We start from the raw sequence: 21965 nt of genomic DNA on the forward strand, positions 1-21965 counted from the left end.
CATCCTGCACACGCAGCGTGCCTGCAGGCGGGCTGCCCCAGGCCTGTCCGGCCCTGGGTGCCTGCAGAAGGGCAGGACCCCCTGACCAGGAAGCTAGGCTTCCGAGAGCTCCGGTCGGCTGACCCGGGGTGGGTGCTGCCGGCCCTGGAGCTCTGCAGTGGAGGGACGGATGAAGAGTGAGGAGAGGGTCCCCCCTGTCATCCCCACCTGCCTGGCCCCAGCCTTGCCTTGCCTGTGTTGCAGGAGAGCAGCTCCTGGAGCTTCCCCCATTCTGACCTTGACAAGAGGAACCATCCTGAACCTCTGCCCAATGGCCAATGGCAGGGGGAGGAGGAGCAGGGAGCTCTGGGGGGATGGGGGGGATCACCCTCTCGGCCCAGTTCTGTCTGTGCCTGCAAAAGGAAGGAATGCCTTTGGCTGCCACGCCCACCCTCTACCCTGCCTGTCACCAGGGCCATTTCTGGGATAGCTCCAAGATCCAAGCGGATGGCCCAGGTTCCCGTGGACAGGACAGCCCGTGCCTTGAAGACAGTGTGACAGAACCATTTAAGTTGTAGCCAATGTGCAGCCTCCCCTGCCCCACCTCATGCCCGGGTTGGACATGCAGCTCAATTAGGAGTGAAGCCCAGCTTTTCCTGGTACTGAGCCCTGAGAGAAATCCCTCCCAGGTGACCTCATGGGAGTGGCGTGATGAGTGGAGTGTAGGTTTCAAGTCTCTGTGAGCTTGCGTCCCTTTAAGTCCCCTGCTGTTCCTATTCTGGATGGATCCGCCCTGTAAAGCTGGACCCCCGTCCCCCACTGGCTCAGCACCAAAGCTGTGGTGTAAGTGGGGTGCTCAGCACTGTCTCTGTGGGGCCTGGGAAAGAAGGGGCTAAGTTCCCCAGTGTGTGGGATCACCCTCAGGTTCATTCATTCTTAGACATGTGGTGAGGCCTCTGGTAGTCCTCCAGGTGCAGGGGCTGCCTTGGAGAACAAATCGGAGGTGCCTCTGTCCCGGGGCTTACGCTTCAGTGGTAGGGGGCGGGATCAAGCAGAGTGAGGGGCCATCCTGGAGCACGCTGCCCGGGGGTCCTCCTCAGAAGCAAAGGCCAGTGGAGGGTTCACTCCTGGGGCTGCCTGAGTTTGTGCACCAGCCTCAGTGCGGGGAGCTTGTCCTCCAGGGAACACCCTGGGGCCCACTCCTGATTCTGCCTTCGACTTATGGGAAGAGCAGGATGTCTGGAAGAAGAGACTCTGTGCCTGCTAGGAGGATCTCCAGAGAGAGAAATCGCAGCCAGCTCCACGCACCTCCCTGCCAGCCCTCTTCTATTCTAGCAATTGTATTAGCGCCACTTATTTAACACTCCTAAAGCCAGACACTGTGCTGAGTGAGCGACACACATCATCTCATGTAGTCCCCTCCCCATTTTCAAGAGGAGCAAACAGAGGCCCAGGGAGGCCACATGACTTGCCTAAGGTCACACAGCCAGTAAGTGCCAGAGCCAGGGTTTGAGCACAGGGGGTGGGCTGACTCCAGAACCCGTGCTCTTAACCTTCAAGTCCTACTGCCCCCCTACCAGGACACCCCATCTCTCCTGGACTCCTTGCCTCTGCCACTCCAGGGGTGGGGCTCAGCTCTCAAAGCTCCCCCCAGATATTTCCTCCCTGTCTTCGTTTTCCAGGGCTGCTATGACAAATACTGCCCAATGGGTTGACTGAAGGGATTTATTGTCTCACAGCTTGGTGGGCTACAAGTCCAAAATTAAAGTCGCCCAGCTGGTTGGGGCAGTTTTGAACAATCAGGAATTTCAGTCCCCTAACCTATGTAAACTTCACTCTGTCCCCCTCTATTTCAGGGTCCCACTGGAAGACCTGGACTCCCGGTAAGCAACTTTCATGTCTCCTTTCCTTTGTGTCTTTCTCAATCTGAGGACTGGCCAGGTTGCTTTGCTGCTTTTCCTCCAGGTGTGTCTGGGTAAAAGCCTTTTTCCAGAGTCTCTGATCCCTAACCAAGGGGGAAACCCACCCTCAGCCCCCTCTTCCTTTGAGACCTAGAGCAGAGCAGGCCTTGCTGGAACATCTTGCAGACCAGTGCATACCAGCGAAGGTTAAAAACCACCACCCCTCTCTCCTGTGCCCTCTGATAAAAGAGTAGACTCCAAGTAGACTCCAAGATTTTGTTTTCCCCACAGTTTCCCTTTCTGAATTTCTGGAAAGGCTCTGCCAGGGAACCATAGGGACTTTGAAAGGAAATAGAACCTCCTTTTAATGAGACTTTAATAGGTGCCAGGCCCTATGCAAATCACACTTTGTATGTGTGATTTGTTCAACCACTTGGTGAAATAGATGTTATTACACCCATTTGATAGATGAGAAAACTGAGACCCAGAGAGGTAAAGTACCCTGTCCACAGTCACCCTGCCTCTAGGCAAGCAGCTTCAGTTGTAGAACTGTTGGGGAGCCCATGTGGGGAGCCCACACCAGTCCATACTGCTGTTTCTTGGGGTTCCTGTTGACATTTGAGAATCATCTTGAAAGTCTTCTAAGATATGGCTCATGGCCTCTAGCCTAGGACACAGATGGGTTGAGTACTGGATACTGGGGAGCTCTGGGTACACAGTGACTCAGGCAAGATGCTGTGGCCAGAGGGCTGAGGTGGCACAGAGAGTGATCCGGGGCAGGGTGCCAGGCTGCCCTATCTCCCTGCACCAAAGACACAGATTCTGGACCCTTCTGTGCATGCCTTTTACTCCAGTTACACCCTCTTTAGACAAGAATTATACTGTAACCTCTTGACCAATACAGCAATTTCTAGAGTTCATGTCCAGCAGTGGCTTTCTTAATGAAATGCATCTGGGAGCATGTTTAGCCTCGAAAATGGAAACCCTCCCAGTAAATAAGAGCCTGGAGCAGATGGCGGACGAGTGAATCGGTCCCACGAAACCCAAGGAGGGGAAAAATCAGATGACTGAGGGGAACGTGGGCAGACCTTGTTTTTTCTTACAAAGTCACCTTTAAAAAGCATTTTGGGAGCAATTCACTCAGCAGGGACTGCTGCACTTCGTTTCCAGCCTGCTGACCATTCCACGCCTGTCCCTAACCCAAGCATTTTATGGCCAAGACTGCAAAGAACATTAGTTTTAAAAAAGAAAAGAAAAAGAAACCAAAACCCACATCTTGCAATATCATTCAAAAGCCCAAGTGTGCGTGGACCATGAGATGTCACAGCTGATGCCCAGCAGGGCCTGGGTGTTCAGCAGGGAGAGGAGACCGTGGACCCATGGGTTATGGCCCTGTTTAAGCTTTCATCATGTTGGGACCTGGGAGGGACCCAAGAGAAGATCTGCTGATCCTGGCCCTTGCTGTGAAATGCAAAAGGCGTGATGTACAAATGAATTTATAAAATGCACTTGCCCGTGGCCGTGCTGGAGTAATACTAGCAGATGCCATTTACTCCACACATACTGAGTGCCAGGGTGTGAGCTCTTAAGAGACATCACCCCATGGGATCCTCCCAGTAACCCCATAAGAGAGAAGCAATTAGTACCCTCACTGGACAGATGCTGAAGCTAAGGGGGGTTAAGGAAACAGAGCCAGCACTTACAACCCAAACTACTACCCTGTTCCACGTCAACAACGGCAGACTCCAAGACTCAATTGGTCTTGACAACATGTGTAACAAGAGCCTAATTTTAGAGCCAATTGCTATTCTTTGGTGCATCCCACATACATCTTGTGATGCTAATTGTCCCTTAAGGCATTTCGCCTCGGGGCGGTCAGCAGAAGCACAGAGTGACCCCAGAAATGCCCACCCTTCAGGGGAACCCAAGACCCTGGCTCTCTGCTCCCCAGCAGACTGGACAAATACCATCTTAGTTTCTACATCCAATGGTTTCCACCCTTCCGGGCTCATCGTGAACCCCAGGCCCCACCCTAGATTTTATGATGTCTGCACGCGTGTGATTGCAAAAAATTTTCTACCAAAGAGGGGAGGAACAAAACTTAATAAGCAGATTTCCAGAGCAGGAAGATATAACCCTTGGCTACGAAACAAAGTGATTCCCCCTCACCCATCCCAGCAGCTGAAATTCGTGATGTGGCTGAATCCACATGGCTCCTGGTCCTTCCTGTCAGTGCTAAGGGTGACTGTGAGAAGGGAGGGACAGAGAAGGACTCTGTCCATAGCTTTCCCAGATAGAGGGCCTGGGAAGGAGCGGGGCAGTGTGGAACCTGTTCCCCAGCTCTGGCAGTCAGACCCAGGGAAGTGATTCACTCTTCAGTCACACGGGACTTGCCAATTGCTCTGCCCCATGCCTTGAGGTTGAGCGTGACAAGGATGAGCACACCCTGGTCATAGCCGGGGTAGATTGTGACAACAGAAGTCTGAGGGAGGAAAGGCTCTTGGACCCCTTGTGATATGCACAGGGAAACTGAATCTCGAGCTGGGGACCAAACTCCACTTCAGTCCTCATAGCACTATGCCTGGGTGCAGATAGCGATGGGGGGCTGCTTGCTGTTCAGTCTGTGGGTGCTGCATGGGGAAAGTGCTCCCACGTGGAAGTCCCCAACTGCCTTGCAAGGCCTGGGGTGCACAGTGAGCCCGTAGATTCCTTCCCACACCAGCCTGACTGCAGCACATCTGTCTGTTTCCACTCCGTTCATCAGGGAGACAAAGGTGCCATCGGGATGCCTGGACGGGTGGTGAGTTGGCACGTCTGCCCCTGCTTTTGTGGGCGTTGCTTGCTTTTCCACACTGGCCCGTCCTCCAAACCATGGCAAGGTGCTGCCTGCCCCGACCCCAAGGAGGGGTCAGCACCCTCCATCTCCCTGCCCAAGCCAGCTGCAGAGAGGGCCAGGGGGGAAGAGTGGAAGACGTTTTATTCCAATCCTTCAGCCTTCACAACGTGGCTTTACTCTCCAGAGGGCTGCCCCAGCAAAGGGCAAACCCAGGAAAGTCACATGGACGAGGCTCTTTGCCGATCGCCTTTGAGATGACGAGGGGAGGCCTGCATCCTCTCGACACTGGGAGGGCTCCCACCCCTGCCCGAGGCTGACAGCTCGCCCTCTGATTCGTGGCTGCTCCTGCAACCACCCCCAGCAAGAGCAGCAAAAGATGGAGAGAATTGCATCTGCCAAGTTTTGGTATCCAGCCGCTGGAAAATTAGACACACTGTGCAGGAACTGCAGTGGGGCCAGAGCTTCAGGAGGACCGTTTTCTGTAGATGGAGATGCACTCGGAGGAGTTGGTGAGGACAGGGCTCGGTTCCTGGCAGTGCCTCCAAATCCTCACGAGGAGGCTGCAATTTAAAATATTCGCATATCCTGCTAAAAAATTAAGATGGACAAAGGGAAATGAGAATGTTCCATAGGCACCAGATTTTTCCCGGGGGCTTCGGGGCAGTGGTCTCCGAGGGGCTAGAAAGGGCAGTGCAGGTACCTTTCACCGCCTTGGGCAGGGACGACCACATGCCAGTCTTATCACCCCCCAGCTTCGAGGGCATGGCCGGGGCTGCTCTCCTGGCCTGTGTCCTAACTGCACACTGGCCATCAGCTTCCACCGCCCCCTGGCTCCCTGCAGCCTTGAACACCCCCAGGCCATCCATCCACATCCTTCATGTGCTTTGCCTCCTAATCCCTCCTCCTCCTCCTCCCCCTCCTCCTCCTCCCCCTCCTCCTCCATCTCCTCCGCCTAGCTGTGTGGCTTTGGGCATGGGTGAGACATCCTTGTGTGAGTTTGCAAACATGGTGTGAGTCCACAGCTTAGAATTGGAGACAAGGCACCCACATACTAGCTAACACTATGAGTGCTAACTGCGTGCTGTGCATCCTTCTAAGAACCTGACACAAATTAGCTAGTTCGGTCCTCCCAGGAACTGCATGAAGAACTGAGGCTCAGATGTTATGTCTTTCCATGGTCACACTGCCAGGGAGAGGCTGAGCAGGGACTTCAACGCAGGCAGCCTGACTTCAAAGCCTATGCTCTTGACCCTGACCCTGGCAATGCTGCCCCCACCCCCATTCCCCAGCCATTGGCATAACAGCTTAAGGAGGAGCTGAGCCTTGGGATGACGCCACAGTGCCTGGGCCTGGGACATTTCATAAGTTCAGGACAAGGGGGTTCCAGTCTGAGCTCCCTAGAGCCCAGCCACCACCATCTGCCAAGGCCGGGAGGCTGCGAGCCCTGGGCCCCCGATGTGAGGCTGTCCAGGTCCTGTCCTTGTCTCTAACTTTCCCCTCCCTACCGTGTCCACCGCAACAATTGGTCCTTCCTGCACGGGGCCAATAGCCTCCACCGGCTCCAGAGTCTGGTGCTATTGGCACCGTGTCCTATTGAGAATGTTAGCCTCAATTTACCCAAGATAGGTTGGAGCTGGCCTTTGTATCCAAAGTCCTCGCTCCTAACAGGTAACCTTCAGCAGCCTCTACTTACCCTGCGTGCAGCTGCCCTGCAGGAGGCAGCACAGGAAAACTACCCCTCCCAGCCTCCCAGCTCCTACTCCCCTGCACCATGTGGACATCCACCCCACCGGCCCCTCTAGGTCAGTGTCCCTCTGACCCAAGGTGGGGGAAGGAGGGAGGCCCCATTAAGTCTCCCCATTTCCTTCTACACAAAGCTAATTTCAAGCCATTTGGGGGCTTTTCATGTTGCTTGTGCTATTTTAAATGTGACAATGGGCCTATTTGGCTGCCCAGTAGGGGTCCTGGCATGAGTCACCTGATAAGGACTCAAGTGGCCAGTGGGTGTGAAATGCCTGAGTAGTTTGGGGGTGAGGGGTTCATTAGAGGTGGCACCACTGCCACCCCCCATGTTCGCTATGGTTACAAGAGACCCTTGGCCGACTCCCTAGTTCCCCTGTATCCCTGACCCATCCTCCATCCTTCCAGATAATGTGTCCCCGCCGTCTGTCCACCGTGTTCCTCCACGCCCCCTCCTACCCCTGCTTGCCAGCCCTGATGACCCCTGGCTTGCCTTGCTTGTCAAAGCTTTGACTTGGAGGTGGGCTGGGCCCTCCATCCTCCCAGACTCCACCATCCCACCCAGTCCCCGAGAAATCCTCTCCACCCTACCCCCAAACTGACCCAGCCCCAGAGGGGCCGCGGCTTCTCAGCAGATTTTCTGACCTAGGTGAGTTCTTGTTCTGTCTCTCTCTCACACACACGCATGCACACAAGCACACTCACACACGCACTTTAGAGGGCTTCTTTCATCCTGGCCGCTGTTTCCAGTAATGTGGAACAGCAGCGGGGCGAATTGCGGGCTGAGGCCGAGCTGGTTGGACGCGGAGCCTGCCGTGTGTCAGCATCTGTGTTTTGCTGTTTCGTATTTCACAGTGATTTCTTTTCTTTGGTTGTTGTGCCACAACACGGATTCTTGTATTTATTCCTCTCTCTCATCCTCTTTCTTTTTTCTCTCCCTCCCTCACTCTTCCCTGCACCCTGTTTTGCATGTGGCTGCCGCAGGGAGTAAAGGGCCACCCAGGCGAGAAGGTGAGTCCTCACGTTCCCCTCGGGCCCCCCCATCCCTTCCGCCCGTGGACTCCCGGGGAGGGGCTTTCCGAGCCCCCTTTCTCCACCAGCTGCCCTGCGCGGCCACCTGCTCTCCCCACGGCCCTGCCCAGGGGCTCTGGGCTGATCACACGGCCAAACAGCCCCGCTTCCTAACGCCTTCCACACATCAGGTGGAGCCTTGGGATTCCAGGGCGATGATCCCAGCTCTCCTGGCGGAGTGGGGCTCCCCTGCCCTGCCTGGCTGGGTGTGACCCCCTCACTCTGATCCCAGGACTCAGGCGTCCCCCTTCTCCAGGCAAGGACAGTGCCCATCTCTGTTTTGTGTAGCTAGTTCTAGCCACTCCCTCCCCACCACTGGCACCCTCAGACTTAGAAACCCTTAGTCTGGGCTGCCCTGGAGAGAGTTCCCTGGGAAAACGCCTGGGGAGGGGGCGCTCCCAGGGTTGGAGACTGGAGTCCCCGGGGAAGAGGCCTCTGTGGGCAGCACGAGCCCAGCTGTAAGATCAGGGACATCAGACAGTCATGAGGCCGTCCTGGCACATCAGCCCCAGTGGGTTCTTGAGAGATTTCAGAGAATGACAGCCAGCTCACTTGACAGATGAGGAAACGGAGGCTTGTAGGAGGGGCGGGGCAGGCCCAAGGTCCCACAGCAATTGTGATGAGGAGGGGCTAGAAGCCAGACCTGCTAGTGCCAGCCCAGTACTGTCCTGGCCGTCTCCTGCCCATTTATCAGAGCATGTACTCCTGTGTCACAGTCTCCCCTTCTCCAAAATAACAGTGACGACAGTAATAATAGCAGCCACCGGATATTACAGCCAAACTCTGTATCAGGTGCAGTTTTAAGAGTTGTACTTCTGTTGTTCCACTTAATCACACAGCCCTACCGGAGAGGTTTCAGTATTTCCATTTGACATGACAGAGAGCTGAGGCACAGAAAGAAAAGGTCACAGGTCCAAGGTCACACAGCGAGAAAGTGGCAGAGAGGAGCCCAGGTGTATCTGACCCCGAGGGTGGGGTCCTAACCACCGCATATGCTGTTCCCCAAATGGAGAGAAGTCTCTTTCAGTTGCAACCTCACAGGAGACTAAACTGCCCAGGAGAAAGACAGATGACACAATCATTGTTTAAGGACAATAGCAAACACTTCATAGCACCTTCCATAGGCCAGGCATTGTATTAAGCACATTACAACATTACTTCATGTAATTTTCACATCCACCCTAGGAGGCGGGTGCTATTACCCCTGTTTTACAGATGAGGAAACTGAGGCACCGGGAAGTTAAGTAGCTTGCCCAAGGTCACACAGCTGGAAGGGACAGAACTGGGCTTCAAACCCAAGAATTCAGGCTCCAAAGTCTGTGCTCTTAACCATTACACTACAATGTCTTGTTTCAAAATTATTGCTCAATTGCAATGGTGTAAATAGTTACTAATCTGAAATCACCCCTTGCCAGCATGCGAGGCTTTCCAATTTACAAAATGCAAACCTGTAAATTTGACAGAGCCACCCCCAGCATCCTGCTTTCACAGAGGAGGTCCGTGGTGGGCTAAGAGAGGTTGCCCAGTTAGCAAATGGCAGAGCAAGACCTCCAGCTTGAAGCCCTGGGCTTCCTCACTCCCCTGCAAATCTGTGCTGGAAGGTGTGGATTCCTGATGGGAGGCAGGTCCTGCCCCTTCTCCCAGCAGGACACAGTTATGGTGCTTCTGCCAGAATGCCCATCTCACCTCATCCATGTTCATCCTTTCTTCTCCCTCCTGTCAAATCCACCCCATACTCAGGTATTGCTCTAGCTGGCTTGGCCACCCTTGCACCACTTTTTGAGCTCACAGCCCAGCAGCCTCTACTGTCCCCTTGGGGCTGAAAGTTCTGCCCCAGCCCTAACCCCTGTGTCGCTCTCACACGAGGACTAGAAAATTCGAGGCAACTCAAGCCACCAGGCTCAGAACTGTTGGGCCCACGTAGTAAGACCCACTTTCTGCCTTCCATAACCCTGGTCACCAGTGTCGCCAGTGACAGGGTGTGCAGCCAGATGGGGGTCTGGGAATGGGTGGGGAGGAAGACCTCAGGGCCTTTAAAATTTGGGTGAGGCTGGGAAAAGTTGGGAAGCATCCTGAGCAGGGGCCCCTGGCAGAGACAACCACTGCTAAGCCGAGCCTCTCCCCCAACCGGGTCTTGGCCTCCCTGGCCTGGGTTCCCACACCCGGGACCCCACAGCCTCTGCTCTCGCTCATAGCTCACATCGCTTTCCCACTGCCCTTCTCGATTGGTCGAAATACCCCACTCCTTCACCCTTTGTTCCCTCTCCTCTAATGCCCTCATCCTCCTGCACCCTGTGGCCTCCCTTTTGTCCCCTGCATCCTCTGGCTTTGCATCTCACTCCCCTCCTGCTGCCCCTCCTGCCCCACCTGCCAGCTGTTTTCTTTTTATTCTTCTCCTTCCCACTTCCCTTCTCCCATCCTGTCCTCCCTCTCCTCTTTTTCTCTCCCCACAGGGAACCCCAGGAGATGCTGGCATGTCCATCATTGGCCCCCGCGGTCCCCCTGTAAGTGTTTTTGTTTTTCTTTGGAGTGGGGGTAGGGGGTGTGTGAGTTAATGAGAAAGCTCAGGGTGGGGTGGGGTGAGGGTGGGGAGAGAGTCCTGGCCACCCCTGGGTGTGGCGGCCACCGTGGGTGATGTGGTCAGCCAGGCCGGGCCACAGTGCTGCTGTTGATGTTGAGGAAAGTGGCTTGACTAAATATACCTAAATTACAGCCCCTCGGGAGGCTTTGGAAGTGCCTACCCTCTGGCCACGAAACTGCAGTCGCTGGGAGGCAGCCCTGCTGTTCACAAGCAGAAGGGAGAAAGGGCCTGCTCCTCTTTGGAGACGAGACTCCAGCTTTCCGGAAGCCCACGGAGCAGATACCCAGAGCCCAGATTCCCTGACCCAGGCACTCGCTCCAGGTCTTGGCAGAGGCCCAGCCCACCACCCACCCTCAAAGGTTTTTTTTCATGCACACTCCTGGGCCCTGAGTCTAAGTACCCTCCACCCAGAGGCCGGGAGCTTGGGAAAATCAGTGATGCTTCCCCTGGGCCATTTCCTTAGGGACAGGAAAGATGTGGGTACTGAAGCTGGGAAGATAATGTGCCTATGGGAAGGAGAACCAGTTGTTTTTCCCAAACTGTGCCCAAACCACAGGACTTAAATAAAATCATCAGATGTCAGAGCAGAAAAGACTTCAGTGACTGTCTAGTCCAGTCCTCTCAGAAGGGAAAACTGAGGCCCAGAGAGGGGACGGGGCTGGGAGAGGTCACGGCAGGGTCAGAACCCAGGAGTCCTGGCCCCCAGGTCTTTCGCCACCACAGCAGGCTGCCCGCGCCATGCTTAGCTGTACTTGTGTCCTGACCTGTGATGCAGGTGGTAGGAGTAGGGGGTTAGCCTCAGCCCCAGGGGTGCCCCAAGGGCCCAACCCAGTGTGAACAGGGCATTCCCAGAGCCCAAGAAGCGTATATATGCTCTGGCCTGTTTCCTCTCCCATGACATGAGGCCGGTGTCTCTTGAAGTGCCCTCCAGACAGGCTGAAGGTCCCTCCTGGCTCTCACCTCCCGGGAGTCTGAGGCTAGCCCGGTGGATGGCTGAAGCCCAGCCTACCTATCCCCCTGCCTTCAGCAGAGAAAGCCAGTGGGAAGCAGGAGTCTTTCTTACCCACTGTCTAAGAAAGGGGACAGAGAGCACGTTGCTGTTGTGTCCAAGGAAGGGAGCCGAAATTGAGCTAAGAAGCCAAGAGAAGGGCCATGGATGGTAAGTGCTGGAAGCTGAAAGATGGAGCCAAACTGGGGCTGTTTGGAGACCTGGGGAAGGAAGAGAGGGGTGCAGAGCATGGAGCTGGTGAGCCAGGGGTGGCAGGGTTGGAACAACCCTGGGCTGGGTGGACACAGCCTTCTCAGCAAGCTTCTTCTGGGGCTCAGGCTGACGCTTGGGACTTAGCTTGCAACAGGCAGTGTCCCAAGAGCTTTATACATACGAACTCATTTCATCCTCACACAGCCCCCGAAGACAGGCACTATTTTTACCTCCCTGTTACGGAGAGGGCGAGTGCCTTGCCCCGAGTTGTACAGATGGAGTGTGGCCTGGGCTAAACCTGGTTGGTGCAGCTTGGAGTCTGCACGCTGACCCCACAGTGTGGCTCAGATTGCCTCTGGCCCTGATGGGTTTCAAGCCTCCTTGTGCATCTCAGGGCTGCCCTGGTGAAAGTGACACTGAACCAGGGAGAGACTGGGCGTTAGGAAGGCCCCAGGGAAATAGGACAGTGCCCCAGGATCTAACGTGGAGGGCCGAGCAGAGGGTGGGCCAGGCACGAGGGCAGGGGGCTTAGCCCAGAATTCAGGCCAACCTCCCTCTGCGTCTCTGTCTGCTGCCCAGTCTGGCCACAGACGTTGCTGTTGTGTCCACTACACAATAGAGGCATCTGGCCCCTCCAGACTCACGGTCCAACACCCTTTCATCAGCTTCTTTCATCAGCACCACATTTACACGCCACCTCACGATTGCTGAAAAAGCCCCATTTTTTTAAGAATGTGCTTCATAGCAGTTATCTGCCTCTGCTCTCCTGGCTTCTGGCCTGGCATGTGCAAGCCTAGTGAGGAGCACACCTCCTGCTTTGGATGTGACTCCGGTGGTGAAACCTCCCTTCCGTTCGGGTAGCACTGATAACTCCCATCTCCTGGGCACCTGCCACGTCCTGGGCCCTATGCTGAGCGCTCGTGGGCACACAGGTCTCCTCCAGCCCTCCACAAACGCTGAGGGGCAGGCACTGCCAGCCTGTTTTACAGAGAAGGAAACAGAGAGTTCCATCATGTGCCTGTGGTCACACAGCTAAGAAGGGTGGTGCTCGGGTTTGGCCAGGTCGGCCTCATTCCAAAGCCCCAACTCCCCACCTTCATGCTTTCAGATCTCCTGTTTAAAAAGGATGTTTACCTGAAAGAGGAAAAAAAATTCTCCCTGTGGTGTCTGCACTGGTGCCAGGAGAGGTTGTCTGGCTCTGGGAGCCTGGGCCTCTGTGGGTGACCAGCACCCGGATATCAGGGCAGCCCCTCCAGCCTCTTCCAGGAAGCCACCCTGAGCAGGGATAGCAGGGGTCGGGGGTGACAATAGTGCCATTTGTAATTGAAGGATAGGGGTCAAGTGGGGCAGGCCCTGGCGGCCCAGATAATGGAGAACATGTGGCTTTCCACTCAACCAGGAAGGGCCCAGAATAAATGCTGCTAATAAGAACCAGTCTTGCCGCTTCCAGGGGCCACTTCTTGGAGCTTGCTAAATGGTCCAAAAGCTATGAGGGAAACCATCCCAGGCCCTTCGGAGGATGATGGTTCCCATTCCAACGAGGCAGGATGCTGGAGCAGCGTGCCTGGGGGGTGTTGACTTTTTAGGGTATCCCATTAAACCCCAGAAAGGCTGGGACTTCAAGCTCTGGCTGGCCCATCAGGCACGGTCATTTGCCAGGTCAGAAAATGCTCCCATCTCAAAGGGGTCTCTTTTTCTCCCTGAGACCCCCAGTTTCCCTCTGGGGGCCAGGCCTCATCCACAAGGAGTCACCTCATGCCGGGTAGACACACCATTTAGTGTTGCTTCATGTTCTCATTCCATTAACATCTGTAAGATACCTCCTGAATGCTAGGTACTGGGTAGTTCATGAAAACCTGACAGAGGCATCCTGGCCCCCCAGACTCATGGTCTGTTGGGAGAGCCCAGCAGTTACACCAGCCATCACAATACAGACTATAAATGCTAAGATCAGGGGTGTTTAGGAGACATGGAGACATGGAGGAGACATCTGGCTTGGGGCTGGGGGAGCAGGCAGAGAAGGATTCCTGGAGGAAGGGATATCTACCCTGTAATTGAGGACGAGTAGAGATTACCCAGGTAATGAGGACCAGGGGAGGAGGCCCTGAGGCAGGAGGGGGCGCTTTAAATATTGGAGAAGTGGGAAAAGTTCTTTCTGGAGTGAAACTTGGGCAAGGAGGTGGTGAGCAGCGGGGCCGGCCAGGTGAGCATGCACCTGACCCTGAAGGGCCTCACCCACCCTGCTCAGGAGCCGAAAGCCCCAGAGTTGTGTTAAACTGAGGAATGGCAGGACCTAATTTGCATTTCAAAAAGATGGCCAGATCCACCTGCTCCAGCCTGGAGGGCGGTTTAGAAGAGGCTGGAGGTGGGGAGACTGGTTGGCAGGCACAGCCGATAATCAAGGCCTGGGCTGGGGCAGAGTCAGCGGGCAGGTGGAAGGGATGGACCAGCAAGATATTTTGGAGCCAGAATCGACAGGCTTCAGTGTTGAGAAGATGGGGGTTGAGGGAGGGGAGGAGTTCAGATGACCCCACCTTTCTGCCATGAGTGACAGGGTGGAGGGTGGAGCCCTGCATGAGGAGGAGCAGCTCTTGCTAGGGCAGATGAGTTTAGTTTGAACGTGATGGGTTTGAGAGGTCCTTGTGATGTACGAGGGGAGATGGCGGTTTGCTGCTGGAGGCCGTGGTGGGCTGGAGCCGACTCGCTGGCTCACGAGAGCAAACTGAGCATTGTATCTCCCCCCAGCTTGGGGTCCAGTGGCATTACGTGGACAGGTTGAAATCGGCCATGGTGGGAGTATTTACACCACTGAAATCGGCACTTCCTGTGTGAAGCAGAGCTCTCCTTGCCCACCCTTCCCCACCCCAGCCAGCAATGAAACATTCCCCAGCACAGTCTCGTTTGAAAGGTGGTCAGCACTGGAGTGGTGTGGGGAGATAAAGGAGGCAGGCTCTGAGCAGGTGCATGACTGACCCTCTTTCACAGGTCAGGGGTCAGGGGTCAGGGAAGGGAGTCTGCCTGGTAGGCTCTTTCCAACCAGAACCTTCTGTCTGTCTGGGTTGTTTTAGCCTACATGAGTTGCAGGTAGGAGGGAGGAAGGGGGGGAGGGGTAGACATAGGGGTCCACCTCCAGAAAGGGGGGATCCCTGGGCTCCCTTGACACCAAGCCTTGAATTAAGGGACGAGATTCAGAGATCAAGGCAAAGCTTATTTCTCCTGTTCTTATATAGAAGGATGTAATATTAATCCATAAATTAACCTACAAATATATCTGTGATCTATAAATTTAATGTGATTCTAATCCCAATGAATTTGGTATTGGGGTTGGGAGTTTGACAAAATAATATTAAATTTCACTTGGAAAAAAAATAAGCTTGTAAGATTTTCAGGAAAATCCTGAAAAAAAAAATAGAGTAATTGTGGCAAGAGAAAAGGCGACTAGTTGTGTTACAAGATATCAAAATACATTATAAAAACAGAGCAATTAAAACAAACTAATGACTGGGACAGAATAGTGAGGTCAAAAATGAAGCTAAAGGCATGTGAGAATTTGGTTCATGATAAAAGCTTCTTTTCACAATAGGAAGAGAAAGATCACTCAGCAAATGATGCTGGGACAACTGACTAACCTTTAGGAAAAGGTTAAATGAAAGCAAATTTTAAAAAAGTAATGCCCCCTCTCTACCTCATTAGTTATAGCAGAATAAATTCCAAATGAATAAAATACTTAGATATGAAAAATGAAGCCATAAAAGTACAAGAACAAAGCATAAGGGAACATTTTATAATTTTGAACTGGGGAAGGATCTTTGCAACATGGCATAAAACCCGGAAGTCATGGGAAAAGACTGATATGTTTGTCGCCATAAATGTAAAACGTCTGTATAGTGGAAAACATACCATAAACAAAATAAAAGACAAGTGCCAAGATGGAAAGAATGTTTGCAACCCATATGACTGTCAAAGAGTTATTGTTCCTAACAAAGAGACTTACTCAAATCAATCAAGACAAACAACCTAGTCAGAAATAGTGATAGCAAGTACAAACAAATAGGACCAACCAATAAACATAGGGAAAGCTGTTCAACCTCAGCACATAAATTGCAAACCCTCTCCCAGCCTCCCCAAGTGCCTCACCCAGGCCCCACTTCTCCAGGAAGTGGAGACCCAGTTTCCATTTGGTCAATGAGAACATATTCCCAAGCTGCCTGAAAAAGCCCTGGTTAGCCCTGGATTTGGCACTGGGTTGGAGAGATGCATCCTGCCACCAGGCATGTTCTGCCCCTAGCAAACCGTGTGATTATCCCGAACATGTAAACATGGTCCGAGTGGGACTGGAGGATGTTTCTTGGAATCCTCTCCTCCTGACCTTTTCTTCAGGCCTCTCAGTGCTCAGAGCAGTAGAAAGTTTACACTGGAAGGTTTTGGAGGCCACGTTGCATGGTTTCCGGGTTTTCTCCTTAGTGCTATTCTTAGCATCACTTGTGCTTGAGAGGAGAGAAGCCCAAGGTCCTTCTACTATGTGAGTGATGTCTCCTCCCTCTTGCCCTTTGGATGCCCGCCACGAGCCCATCCTTGGCCTGCACAGACTCCAGCTCACTCCCCTCCTGACCAGCGCATACACCTGACAGCTGGGTCCACAACCGACCCAGCCAGAGGGGCCGACAGGTCCCTGAGCAGAAGGCTCAGGGCACCCATGTCTCCGTCCATGGCTCCAAGAAGGATCCAACGTGCCTGAAGATGTTTCAGGGTCACAACAGCTGGACCCAGAAATCTTCCTCTGGGTAGGATCTGATTCTGAAACTCTACTGCTTGACAGAGACTCCGTTGAACCCCAGACTTCCTGGGCTCAAAAACAACCTTGCTTTATTCTGAGTGCTCTTTGTTTCAGTTTAAGTCAGCCAACGTCTAATGATGGCAGTTGCCATTTCCCAGGTACTGACAGAGTGCCTTCCATTAGGTTTTATAAACCTAACTTAATGTAATTTGATGACCCTCTGAGGTTGTACCATTATCCTCATTCTATGGGTGAGGAAATAAGGACCAGAGAGGTTAGGTCACTTGCTCAGAGTCACACAGCCATAATTAGCAGAGCCAGGATTAGAACTGCCAGACTCAAATGCCCATGCTTAGGAGGTGATTGTGGCCATCTCAGCCAAGTGGAGGCTCCGAACCCAGAGCTGGATGTGTAAATATGTGTGTCCAGCGAAGGGCAAGAGAGCCTGAACAAAGAGCGGGTGGAGAGGTGAATCAGGAAAGGAAGCTAAAACAGTTGGTCAGGACAAGACTCAGGATGGCCTTGAGTGGTGTGTGAGTAGAAGGGAGCCCTTGCTAGTTCTCAAGAAGGAAAGTAATATGACTCACGTTTCTTAGATCTCCATCACCCTTCACCTCCTGGTGAGCCCTCCCCAGCCCTGGATCTCCCCAGCCCCGTATCTTCCCAGCCCCCATTCTTCTGTTGACCTCGTCCTTATAGTCTCCAGCCTGACTATCTATGTTGCCCTCTGCACCTCCAGGGAAGTGGGTGTGAGTTGCTCTGCTTCCCACCAAGATTGGGGGAATCCACAGATTTCCCAACTGACAGGCAAGGCCTGCAGCCAGGGCAGAGGGAAGTGAACCATCTGTGTTTTCTTGCTTGAAAACACTTTCTGAAGGTCAAGTTCTGGTATCCACTGACATCCAAACCATCTTCAGATAAGTGGCCACTAGCAATGAGTGTGTAAATGAAAAGGCCCTGGAGGATTGCGGCCCAGGAGTCCAGCTCCGCCATCGTCTGTTCACAGGCCGGGGTCCACAGCATCCGCAGCAGCGCAGAGCTCTCGGGGGGCTCCTTCCTAGGAAGACCCACAGTATGCTGGAGCCTCCTTTCTCCTTTCCCCACCCCCCAGTCACTGAAGGAACTTCCTGTAAAAGGTCCCTTTCCATCCTACTACTCCCTCCCCCTCAGCCAGCTCACCAAGGTGAGGGTCTCCCAAGGACCCTCACAGAGGCTGGGAAGGAAGCCACAGGCTCTCTGGGAGCAGAGACCCCAGTGAACTCGGGATTAGCTTAACCCCTTCTTGCTCATCCTGACTCCTCTCTTGTTCTTTGCAGGGTCAGCCGGGCACTCGAGGTTTTCCTGGATTTCCGGTAAGGAGGGGGACTGGGGTTAGCTTTGGCCCAGGCAGTCTCTCACCTGGTTGGGTTAAACTTCACCCGAGGGCGGCCCTGAAGCCGCTCTTTCCCTTCCAAACCCTGGTTAAGGACCCCTTCCATCACCTTTCACAGAGAGCAACTGAGGAGGGTGCTCGGTGCTCAGTGCATGGAGCAAGTAAAACCAGGCAAATAAGCACAAATAAAGGGGCAGCATGGCAGGGATCAGGCAGCCTCTCCGGTTACCAAAAGAGAAGCCACAGGCTGATTACGCCCAGCATGGTGCGCGAAGATGGAGCAGATGAGGCGCTGCAGGGACACCACCTGTGGCTCAACCTCCCACCTGGCTTTAGTGGAAGAAGCAGCGGGTCCTGGTGCCCTTTGACCCCTGCCTAAGGGGCCTAAGAGGCAACACAGTGGGGAGCCGCTAGATCACTATTTCCCCAGGCCTCAATATCAGTGATGATGGCCACCCATTGGGTGCTGCCCTGGGCCAAGCCCCTGGTGTGCAGCATTTCACTTACTCCTCACTTCCGTTCGTGGAAGGTTCTTTTAGTCTTGTGCCCATTTTAGAATGGGACATTGAGGCTTGGGCTTAGCCAAGGTCACATGACCAGTAAGTGGACAAACAGGGTCTTGAACCCTAACTTGTTGGAGTCCAGAACTCATGCTCCTAACCTCTGCAACATGCTGCCTCTTGGCACGAGTCTTGTGATGCTTGGTCTTTATATCTGGCCTCTTTCCTTTTCAGGGTCCCATTGGGCTAGACGGCAAACCGGTAAGTGGACCCCCAGCGTCTATGGGCTCATCGCATTGGGCACAGCTCACTCACCCGGGGTCTCTTGCCCCTCCCTGGCTCCTTAGAAGGAGCTGTAGATAGAGAGTTCCTGGGGCAGAGGCCGCCTCTGGAAGGGGACGAGGTGCTATTTGAATGAGTTGCTCTTGATACTAGGGAGTTGTCCACAGCCAAGCTGGGCTTTCCACCTCCAGAGCAAGAGCTGCCCCTAGAATTGGTGATTGTGAGGCTCTCCTGCCAGGGGGATGGGGTGAGGCTAAGTCAGGGAAACAGCACAGAAAGCAGCTCAATGGGCTAACCTGAAAAGAGCCTGGGCACGGACCCCCAGCCACACTGAGGCAAGTCTCCTGGCCATCTCCCTCCCTGGGTGAGACCCCCACAGGCAGGCCCAAGTCCACATGGAGACTGCTTTCTCCTTCCATAACTCCATAGCATTTCTTTTTGTTTTAATCCTTTTGACATAGCCCCCTGGCACAAATATTTATGGGGAAAAGGAACCCCTTCCCCACTCCTAGAAAGAAGTAAGTCAGAGAACAGCTTGACCCCTCCAGAACCCTGAGGCACCCCCTTGCCAAGTGAGGTAACGGCCTTACCAACACAGAAGCCAGTCCCCTGAGCAGCTGGCACCCTCTAAGAGGAAGGGCCCACCCGGGCACGCCCCCCTGCAGGCTGGTGAGCTAAGTGGCAGCCAAGGGGCTAGCTTGTTCACTTCCCTCCCGTCATGGGACCCAGGGTCCCTTGAAGCCATCCTGAGTGTGGGGATGGGGCAAAGTTTGGGACCCAGTGACAATACCTCTCCTGTCTCTGTTCTCTGCAAAGGGCAGTGGACAAATGGCTGCGGCTGAGTGGGTGGGTTAAGGGCTGGCTGGACGAGCGAGGGTGCGAGTGGACGCATGCACACAAAAGATGTGCATAGAAAGCAGTGGGGGTGAGAGGGAGGAGCCACACATGGTGGGACTGAGGGGGGGCCGGGACCTGGGCTGGCGACGATGTACCCGACATTCACGCTCTTCTCCTTCCAGGGCCACCCCGGACCGAAAGGGGAGATGGTAAGACCCCAGCTTTGCTGCCTTCCCGGGTACCAGTGGGGGTCAGCCTGGCCCTCCCGGACCACAGCCGAGTGCTGCCCGGCAAAGGGGGCCGACAGTGGGCATCCTCCGCTCACGGCCACTCCCCCAGGGGTGCGGCAAACCCCCTTAGATCCTCCCATCGGCGCAGGGAGCAGAGGCGGGCAGGTGTTCCTCTATCCAAAAAACAATGAGGAAAGGGAGGCCCAGGGAGAGGCCACACTTGGCCAGTGTCGCCCAGAGGTTAGCGGCTCGCTCAGCCTCGGCGCCCCGGGCTGCCCCGGACAAGCTTCTGCTCGGCAGGCCCACGGGGGCGCGGGGAGCTGCCGCAGCCTCTCCTCTGGGAGAAGGCATTTCTCCTTCGCTGGATCTTCCGTCAAGGCCTCGACCCCGTGAGCTTCTCTAGCGCTCGCCCTGCCCTGAGCCGCCTCCGCCTTTCTCCTGGCCCCTCCACCTCCTGCAGGGCTTTTGGAGGGGAATTTGCTCTCTCCACAGGCCATCCCTTCCTAAAGGAAAAGCCTCCCCTTGTCGGGGGCCTCCTGATCTGGGCCGAGGGAGGCCAGTTCCCAGCAGGGACTGGTGGGCCATTAGGAGCAAACTAGGACCCGCCTCCACGTCGGGTCACACCCACGTTGCGAGGGAGAGCTCCAGTTCCACGGGGTGGCGGGGTGGCGTGCAGGCTTGGGATTACCACCGGGTGGTGGGAGCAGTGTGGCACGCCCCCACCCCCTGTCCAGTGCTCCAAGTGCAGGGCTGAAGACCCTGTCCACCCACAACAGGGGAAGTCGGAGCCCTGCCGGCTGCGGGAGGGGGATGGTAGAAGGCGGGGAGGATTGTGGGCTGGAGACCCGGCGGCAGCCGCAGCTCTGCCTGACTTGCCAGGACCTCAGCCTCTCAGCTCCCCCTCCGTCTGCCTGACTCAACTAACGTTCTGGGGGGTTTCCAGGTGGGGGGCACCGGGCTAAGTTCTTTACATGCATTATCTCATTCAATCCTCCGAGTAAGCCTGTGCTCGGGGTCCTATTCTTATCCCCTTTTGGCAGCTGTGGGAACTGAGGCTCACAGAGACCAAGTAAGTTGCCTGAAATTACGTGGCTAGGGAATGTCCACATCAAGCTTCAAACCCAGTTCTCAAATTCCTTCCTTCCGCACCTTCTTGCCTTCTGCTCTCCTTGCTCCCTCTCTCCTTCCATGCCTGCCTGTCTCCTTCCTTCCTTTCACAGACTTTTATTCTAAAATGTGCCAGGTGCTAGGGACACAGACAGGAATAAGACAGATGTTGTCCTTGCCACCCTGTAGCTCACAGTCTAGTGGGGAGGCACACATTTGCATAATTGCATGCCTAATTAACAAATCAACTTTGTATAAGTGCTTTGAAAAGGTAGTACATGGAAGGCTGAGGAAGCTCGGTTTAACAGAGCAACCTCCCACAGGCTGAGCATCAGGGACAGCTGTCCTGAGAAAGGTGTGTGATCTGGGGCCTGAAAGATGAGGATTTAACCAAGGGACAGTAGAAAAGGAGATGGGGAGGAGCCTTCTGGGTCCGGGGGGACGGCATGTGCAAAGGCCCTGAGGCAGGAGAGCTCTTGAGCTGTCATGGAGCTGGAGGAATGGCAGTGAGGCACGTTGGACTCCGGGCCTCCTAGCAAGCTCTCCTCCGCATCCCAGCTCCCTCCCCTGCAGATGCATTCCTTGGCTGCCCCCCCTCCCTTGTTCCTAAGCCTGCTGTGCACATGCATGAAATAATGGGGAGCAGGAATAAACTCCCATGCTGCCATTTTTTTAGAGGCATAAGACGCCTGGACGCCAGGAGTTTGGGTGCTTATTCCCTCAGTCCCTCCTCAGCTCCTGCCTTCTTCCCCTTCCTGGTGTCCTGATGTTCCCATAAGGCTGTCCATGGCACCCCCAAAATGATAATAATAGTCATCAACTAGGAACTGTTCTGGAATCCTTATAACAGTTTATTATCTCCATTTTACAAAAGGGGAAACTGAGGCACAGAATGGTTATGTACCTTGCTCGAGGCCACACAGCTGCTAAATAACAGAGCTGGGATTCAGCCTACTCCAGCTTGCTGCCCGTCTGCTGCCAGGGCCTTTTGTCTCAAAGGCAAAGAACGAACCCTCCTATGAGGCTTCTCCTCCTGACCTTACACTGCTCCCGCCTTCCCTCCGCCCAACTCCACTTGACCTGCCCTTGAGCCTTCCCGTCTGTTCAGGGGTCAAGCCTAACTCAGAGGAGAGAGCAGGGCCATCCCATCTCCCACGAGCCTCCGTCAGATGCCCTGTCTGCCTCGTTGTCATTCCTCAGAATCCGACAGGCCGCAGAGCCATTAGGCTCCTGTTTAGCTTGGCACAGGGACCCCGGAGCTATTCAGTCAACAGGGCTGCCTAATGTGATGATCTCGGCCTGCTTAGCTTCTGTCCCTCATCTTAGCATCTCCCACTCGTCTCCCTTCCCAGATGGTTTCCCCTCTGCTGGGCGTCTGACCCTGGGGTCTGGGGCTCACCCTCACCCGCCTAACCTGTGTCCTCGCCTGCCCTGCCCACCTCTCTGTAGCCCCAAGCACCTGATGTACAGTGTTGAGAGATACAGTGTTCTCAGTGGTAACATCGGTGGTTGGACACAATTGGGGTCTCAAACTCGGCGGCCTTGGGAGTG

General features: G+C 54.5%; 1 protein-coding gene across 15 annotated transcripts in view; it reads left to right on the top strand.

Moving 5' to 3' along the window:
- Positions 1 to 21965, top strand: part of COL13A1 (collagen type XIII alpha 1 chain) — a 144171-nt gene that overhangs the window by 62000 nt on the left and 60206 nt on the right. For 9 of the 15 annotated variants that reach the window (XM_037804703.1, XM_037804717.1, XM_037804712.1 and 6 more), the window contains exons 4-10: positions 1836 to 1862; positions 4645 to 4680; positions 7441 to 7467; positions 9981 to 10031; positions 17403 to 17438; positions 18193 to 18219; positions 19260 to 19286. In XM_037804703.1, coding sequence (XP_037660631.1) covers positions 1836 to 1862; positions 4645 to 4680; positions 7441 to 7467; positions 9981 to 10031; positions 17403 to 17438; positions 18193 to 18219; positions 19260 to 19286 — 231 coding nt within the window. The remainder of the gene's footprint in view (positions 1 to 1835; positions 1863 to 4644; positions 4681 to 7440; positions 7468 to 9980; positions 10032 to 17402; positions 17439 to 18192; positions 18220 to 19259; positions 19287 to 21965) is intronic. The other 6 variants (XM_037804704.1, XM_037804710.1, XM_037804716.1 and 3 more) reach the window with 3 other exon arrangements.

This window comes from Choloepus didactylus, chromosome 15, assembly GCF_015220235.1.
Source record: "Choloepus didactylus isolate mChoDid1 chromosome 15, mChoDid1.pri, whole genome shotgun sequence".
Lineage (NCBI taxonomy): Eukaryota > Metazoa > Chordata > Mammalia > Pilosa > Megalonychidae > Choloepus > Choloepus didactylus.